The sequence below is a fragment of the Lytechinus pictus genome, unplaced genomic scaffold (genome assembly GCF_037042905.1).
Source record: "Lytechinus pictus isolate F3 Inbred unplaced genomic scaffold, Lp3.0 scaffold_20, whole genome shotgun sequence".
Taxonomy (NCBI): domain Eukaryota; kingdom Metazoa; phylum Echinodermata; class Echinoidea; order Temnopleuroida; family Toxopneustidae; genus Lytechinus; species Lytechinus pictus.
In genome coordinates this window covers 14,587,889-14,595,969 of record NW_026974141.1, presented here as the reverse complement: position 1 = coordinate 14,595,969, position 8,081 = coordinate 14,587,889, and the positions used below count along the sequence as shown (strand labels likewise).

Genomic DNA, 8,081 nt, shown 5'->3' with positions numbered 1-8,081 from the left:
AAAGCGCATGCGTGAGTCGCAGACAGCATGGTAGTCGGATCGCAAGGTGTGCGGTGTCGAGGCTTGTGACTACCTTGCGATTTATCTCTACTCACTCGGTCGCAAGCCAGTCGTAGACCAGTCGAGTCGTAAGCTGTACGGTGGCCTTTATTGACCCACCATTTCATATGATACTTTGTATTCCCATTTACTTGTTTATTTTCGCTTTTTTTCATTAATTGAAAGATCAGACGGCGAGCGCCCCTCCCCTTCGGCGCCACCTGACTTTGTACAAAGATCACCATTTCCAGTAGGCAACGTTATCATTGGATGTTGCTTCGTCGCGCCACCGCCGCGTCCGCCGTCGCCGCAGAGATTTCCTTGTGAGCGCTCTATCAGCTGCATTTCTTCGTCGATCATCTTCAAATTTGGCATGAAGGTCCATTATGGTAAAGCAAAGCCGCCCATTGATTTTAGTGTAGGCGGAGACATCGTTGCCATGGTAACAAGAGTTTTGGTGGAAATAGCAGAGATGTTCTTGTGAGCGCTCTACCAGCTGTATTTCTTCTCTGATCATCTTCAAATGTCGCATGAAGGTCCATTATGGTTAAGCAAAGCCGCCTATTGATTTTGATGTGGGCGGAGACATCGTTGCCATGGTAACAAGAGTTTTCGTGGAAATAGCAGAGATGCCCTTGTGAGTGCTCTACTGGCTGCATTCCTTCTCCAATTATCTTCAAATTTGTCATGAAGGTCCATTATGGTAAAGCAAAGCCGCCAAATGATTTTGGAGTAGGTGCAGACATGGTTGCCATGGTAACCATATTTTTGTGGAAAATTTGGTAAAACCTCTAACTTCTGTTTTTTTTTCAGCTTGTCATAACAGTTGGCACACAGAACCAATATTAGAAGGTGAAGCAAAGATGCCTATCATTTTTGGTGGGGGTCTTAGGGTTAGGTTTACAAATATATCCAGATTACTCTATAATTGTATTCCTCAACAGGTGATACTGGACAATAAAATAGGTTCTGTAGAGTCACGCTGCTGCGTCATATCATTGTCGTCAGATTTGGTACCCACAGGCAAATTGTGGGCAGGGTCATTGTCGCCATGATAATTGTATTAATTTGTCAAATTTCTGTGTGAGCTCTATATATCGCAATGACGGATGACGCGGTGGGTTCGGGGGATACATGTGCTCGGCCGCGCGAACCGCCGAGCATATCTAGTTTTCATCTGAAGACAAAGGAATGATACATACACACTTAAATTTAGCGCCTGTATGAATTCAATTGCCAATATCATGTTTCAGCAGCCATTGTTTCGCCATTTTTAATAAACAATTTTTTTTCTCATGTTAATTTTGGTTTAAAAAAACCCTTTAAACTGAACTGTAAAGAGCTGATTTTTGTTGTTTTTCTCGCTTGACAGATACTGATTATATCATCTTTCCTACTAAATTTGTATAATCAATTTATTTGTTTGATGCTTTGTTTTTAATTAGGTGCTTCCTGAGCCTCGATGACCTCAGTCTGTTATTTCTTATGGTGCCCATCGCAATTATCATCCTTTTCAATTTATTTGTAATGGTACGGGTCGTACGGCAGATAGCCAAAATGGCCGACGGTCCTACATTACAAAGTGACGTCAAGTCTCGAGTAAGGTAGGTCCACTGATGAAATATCATTATTAGCGATACATCTCAGCTTTCCGGGATCATAACATTCATAAGTTTGATTGTTTTTTTTTTTTTTTTCTGGGGGGGAGATTTCATATAAATAGCATGCATTGAATAATAAAAGAATAATATTTAATAAATAGCACTTTGACCGACATTAAATGAGAAGTAATATTTTCCCTCCATCCCACCCCCCCTTCTCTCTCTCTCGCACACACCCACATATACACACACGTTCGTTTCTCTCAGTTATCACATTTTTCTCTTTGTACATTTCAAATATACCCCCAAACATCCATTTTTGTATCATACACTCTATTTTATCCATCAGATATTATACAAAAACTCTATAACATTATTATGTCTTCCCAGGTATAAAAAAGCCTATCTATGAATAGACGTGATAGACATGATAGAAGTGACCATTGTATTGCATAAAAGTAATCGGGGAGATGTTTATGTGTGTCATGGCACATGTTGGTCGCATTGCCAATGGAACGATGACCAGATCATTTATAGTAATATCATCATTGAAATAACTTTTATTTATTTATTTTTGTTCAGTTTTGGCAAACATTCGTTAATATTTATGTTTTCACACAAGCTTACCTTTTTTCATGGTTTCATTACTCTTTGACTGCCCACAACTAACATTTTTAATCGAAATTTCAACCAATCAACCAGACACGGCGTGAAGGCTATATTCGTCCTCCTCCCCATCATGGGCTTGACGTGGGTCTTTGCTTTCTTGGCCATCGAGAGGGCGTCTGTCGCCTTCCAATATATTTTCGTCATCTCGAATTCCTTCCAAGGAGTCTTCATATTCTTCGTCCACTTCATAAGGAATTCTGAGGTAGGCAGATCTCAGGTTTAGGCAGACACTAATTTAATATTGACACTCTTCATACAGGTGGGGTATGGGCAGGAAGATTGGGTAGTTCATATGGAATGGAAATGGTAGTTTATCCGATATCACTATGTAACCACCTTCAGTTATACCAGTATTTAGGCGAGCTTTTAAAGGACAAGTCCACCCCAACAAAACGTTGATCATCCACTCACTATTTCTTTTGTATTTTATCATATGAAATATTCTAAATTTCTCCTCATTGTCAAGTGAAACAACGATTAATTCCTCCTGAACATGTGGAATTAGCATTGTTTAATACTATATGGTTCAGTCAAGTTGGTCCTTATTGTCACATCTGTAAAAATGAAATACTATATAATTCAAACAATAAAAAACAAAATAAATAGTGAGTGAGTGACATCATCGACTGTCTCATTTGCATGTCACTGAGTTGTGCATATCACTGTTTGTGAAAAAACTAAGCGAAACTTTAAAATGCCATAATTTTCTTATTTTACATCCGATTTTGATGAAATTTTCAGTGTTCTGCTAGATTGATTTTTCTCTATTTATTAAAATAAACATTCTTTCTAGGGTAGACTTGACCTTTAAGTTATGGAGCTATATATTCATTTTAGAGTTTTTGGTTGATGAATGTAATTATATTCAGATGAATAGCTAAAGAACAAGAAGGCAGACTGTACGCATTACTGTACGCACGACAGCTAAACAAATTTTCCTTGGGGAATTGTTCACTTGATAATTTCTATTCCCATCAGCTTCTGTAAAGTTTGAAATAATCATTTCTTCTAATTATTATCGCAGTGCAAATGGTTAGAATTTATCAAAACTAAGTCAGGCTTGTCGGGAGTGCACTCCCAAAATTTGAAACTGAATTGATCATAAAAACCATAAAATTCGATCTGAGCAAAGATCTTCATTTTGGTTATCATTCAGGTGCGGCATGCTGTCAAGCGCAGGAGAGACCGGTGGTTGGTGAGCCAGAGCAGACAGGGAGATTACAAGGTCAAGAATACCAAGAAGACATCGAGTTCAGGAGTCGACAAGACAAGTTCATCACTATCCAAATCACCCGAACAGACGCTGACACTCATGAATATGAACACTGAATTGGTCTACGGTGGTGATATTCCTGACAAAAATGGCAACTGATGGGATTGAGGGGCAGTTAGGGGGGCCGATACACCTGTGCGTTTTAGCCAGCGTATGCTGACTTATGTATGCCAAGCCGTTTTGCCAGTTACTACTTTATCTTAACATCAAGAAGTGTGTTTTGTTAGCAACCTTAAACGTTTTTATACAAAAAAAAAGTGATTTCTTGATATTTTGTGTTGTCCATGTTAACAAGATGCAATTTGTTGATATCGAGAATGAAATGCTTCATATCAAGAAATGTGATTAAATAAGAACTTGTCATAGTTCATTATACATACGTCGGTAAAGCTGGTTTAAAGGTCCCAAGTGTAACGGCCCCTTGAAGATCCTGCGCAATTGGCTCTTATACACCTTGACTTGAAGATCGTACTAAACACATAGTGATGGTATCGGCCGTTGGCACATTCGGGATTGGATTGAACTGGCAGGCCGGCAGCTGAAATGGTACATATTAAAGCAAGAGACTTTTAAATGCTCGTACCTTATAGGGAATTAAACATATAATTTTCTGACACCAAACGTTTGGCAAAAGACTGGATTTCAGAAAAAAGAAACATCAATTGAACGGCAAAAAATCAGGAAGGGCACTATAGCATAGACGCTGTCCCTTTTGCTTCGGGCATAAACGGATAGAGAAAGTGAGGCGACAAGTGAAAGATATAGATCATTACGTAAAAATGTTGTTGGCAGGTGGTTCAAAAGAGTATGACTATTCTGAAACTGGGTAACACCGGATGGTATCGAACTTCCCACCCTTGCCAACACCCATTTAACTATGACGGGCGTTATGGACACATTTGGTAACACGTCTTTTCAGACACACACTCATTTCGCATTGTTTATACCAAAGTAACAAGCCTTCTACAAGAATTGGACCTAGTTCATATGAATGCAATGGTGAATAACGATTTCACTTCGACCAAATTAGCAGCTGAAGATGGGAAATATATTTGGAAGATACTTCTTTAGTAATGGTAAAATACCAGAAATTTAGTATCAAAATGTTTGAAATTACCATCTGGATATCCAAAATAGCACAAGAACATGTTCCAAATAGGCCCTACTCGTCAAGTCTTATATGCCATGATTTTGTTCGGACTGTAAACGTTGAATAGTTGTACATATAACAGGATTTCCATTTCATGAAAAAACCTGGAAAGTCATAGAAGAACTGCATTTCCCTCATGACGGACACGCATATGTTATTTTTTTCATGGAAATGGCAATATATTGTGTATTATTACGGATTTATGTCAGAAATTAAACACAGGCTACAGAGACGAACCGTGAAAATGCCAAAGTTTCGGCAGCGAATGACGCAATTAAACTTTCAGCGAATCCGTGTATTTTTTTAAGGGCACACCTAGTTACCAAGAATGTGTATATAGCATTTCCATTTATTAGAATGCAGGATAAAAGAGCATTGTTGATTGAATGCCTTGCTCACGGCCATAGGTGCCGCGGTCGGGGTTTGAACCCCGGACTTCCCATCATGGTTTCACGGGCTTAAAACATTTCCCATGGACTCTTGTGTTAAAATTATAGCACTTATAAACATGAAATAAGGATAGAATTCGGGGTTCGAATCTTTACTACCAGTTGATGGGATATATATCTGACAGTCCATATCTGACGAGAAAAGGGTCCCTCGACCGGCTCATTTTACAAATAAATCAGCATTTATAAAGGCATCTCCTCAGGGATCAAATTCATCACCTGAATAAGTAAAACAGCCCTTATCATTCCGCCAGTCAAAATATAGTTCCAAAGTTGCTAATATTTGGGAAAAGGAAGTTCTGTAATTACCAAAAATAGAATCATTGTTAGATGGACAATCACATTCATACACTTTGTCAATCAGCCATATGAAAATAAGGAATTTGAGAATGGGTTGGCTGGAATGAATATATTGCCTTCCCGTTGTTAAAACGCCCGTGCGACCCCATTACAGTCAGGCACCTCCAAGTTGGATCAGTTATCGGTAACGATAATATCGATCCTTTCCTCCGTCTGAACGCAGATGGCGTACACCTTAATCGGAAGGGAAGGGGGGAGTTGTGGGTAGTGGTGAGTTTTGAAGTGAGCATGTGTGAGTGTCTGGGGAGAGAGGTGAGGGGGTACGGGGGTAGGGTTATGAGTGTGTAGGGATGTTTTCTAGGCTAATGACCTTCTTCTAATTCACCTTTAAAATCTTTATTTATTTATTTCCTTGTACAATTATGTGCAAAAGAGATTATTTATATTCTGTTCAGGAAAAAAAGGTCACCTTTTACAAAGTCTGTTTTTTTGTCGATTGATATGTTTTTCCTCTTATATTATTAAGCAGTCATTGTATTAATTTTGAAAATTTGTTATCTCATTGATATTGATATATTTGTTTGTTTCGTATACATGTACAAAATCTTGATTTATATAAATTGTGATTGTAAACTTATTGATTTGAAAGAGAAAGAAAATAAAATATCATTCAAAACAAAAAAAAATCACTTTTTTTGCGGAAAGCATCGTATTTACCTTGCATTGATTTGAAGGTACCCAACGGAAAACAGTGTTTTGAGAAATCGGCCTACTTTTTTTAATATGTGAGATAAATAAATTAATGAATATATTCACATTAAAAAAGAACGAAATGCAGGTCCCAATCGAAAAAAAAAATGAAATTGTGGTTATTATAAGCATCAGCCCGATCAGTACAAGTTTAAGAGTAATTAGAGTCAAGTTTGTTGTTTCATTATAATATTGTGTTATGTATATCGGAAACATGTCAAAAGTTTTATTGATATTTTTATTTATGGCTTTGGTTTATGGTGATGATGTGCAATAAGGAAAAGGACTTAGAAGTGAAGGAATCAAACATCCCTGAAAAATAAACAATCTCGTTGATTATTATTGTATATAGTCTGGATACGTGACCCGTTTATCAGTAGCCGCGGAACGGTTTTAAACGTGGTGGGGGATGTACATAATTATAGAATATCACAATCAGATAATCATTTTTAAATTTTTCTACACTTTTATGAAAAAAGGGGAGCTGAAGCCCCACCCTCCAGGTTCTGTGGCCCTGATGATGCTACAGACCCCCACTAATGGAAACCTTGGGAACGTTTAATGAAAGGGTTTGCCGGATCCGACAAGACCCATTTAATCCGATATTAACCATAGTCAAAGTGCTTTTCAGCCAATCACAATAAAGCAGTTTTCATATCAGACATTATGTTTGGACAATATTTAGTATTTACCAACAGGGAAAGCACCAGGATGTTTGTTTGGTATGATGACCCGAAACTGACGGCATTTATTTCACAATGTTTTATTGGAAAATATGGATGATAATAGAGTTACACGTTTCAGACTAGTTCATTTTCTTCGCCCCACCCCACCCCCTCCACGTAGCCCCGTCACCGTTGTCCCTTTTTATTTCGTATTTCATTCGAAAATCCACTATTAATCTATGTTCTATATTTTGGAATTGAAAATGTGTATATATTTGATAAATAATTGGTATGAAAATGTAAGATTAATAAATGTGTAAGTTATTTGAAATATGCTTGTAAATGTATGTTCCATGATGTGTCTTCTATATATATTTATAAATCAGATTAATATTCGTAACTCGTATTTCGATTACCCCTACCCCCATCGCCAACACCTTTCAGCATGTCCTTGTGATATGTATCCTCTCATGTAGACCCGTAACAAAATCTTTCTAAACTTTAATCAACTGCATTTTGCAATCCATACTTGAAATATGAGTGTTTTGCAATCCATACTTGAAAGATGATTTTCTTTAGAAGCGTGATGTTCTAAAAGGGGAAGTTCACCCTTTCGACAATTTTATTTTTAAAATAACAACAAAATATAATGAATAGTGGTGAAGTTTTGAGGAAAATCCATAATATATTTTTAAAATTTATCAGATGATTAATTTTTTATTTGTGACGTCATATTCGAGCAGCTTTCCACGTAGTGTGAATTAAAAATAAAATGCCACTTTCTAAAAAAATGTAAATTGTTTTTATTGAACCTTCAGTATGTCAACAGACAAATCATATCACACCCGTGTTGACATTAAGTGACATTAAAAAATATTTTGCATGTTTTATTGCTTAACATGTGGGGCAGCTGCTCGTATATGACGTCACAATCAAAAACTAAATTCTAATGTAGTTACTTTCTAAATCTTTGATGGATTTTTCTCAAACCTTCACCAACATTTCTTACCATATTTAGCTGGTAGTTTTGCAAAAAATATTCGTCAGGATGAACTTCCCCCTTTGATGTATCATCGTCGAATCACCCTAAGACATGCCATTTAAAGGTCAAGTCCACCTCAGAAAAATGTTGATTTGAATCAATAGAGAAAAATCAGACAAGCACAATGCTGAAAATTTCATCAA

At 37.1% G+C, this 8,081-nt stretch overlaps 1 protein-coding gene across 1 annotated transcript in view; it reads left to right on the top strand.

Annotated features, from left to right (window-relative positions):
* The window catches only part of LOC135157813 (uncharacterized), a 35,132-nt gene extending 27,905 nt beyond the window's left edge, over nt 1–7,227 (top strand). The window contains exons 18-20 of the mRNA XM_064114754.1: nt 1,485–1,643; nt 2,343–2,511; nt 3,466–7,227. Coding sequence (XP_063970824.1) covers nt 1,485–1,643; nt 2,343–2,511; nt 3,466–3,681 — 544 coding nt within the window. The 3' untranslated portion in view covers nt 3,682–7,227. The remainder of the gene's footprint in view (nt 1–1,484; nt 1,644–2,342; nt 2,512–3,465) is intronic.
* Nucleotides 7,228–8,081: the final 854 nt, after the last annotated feature.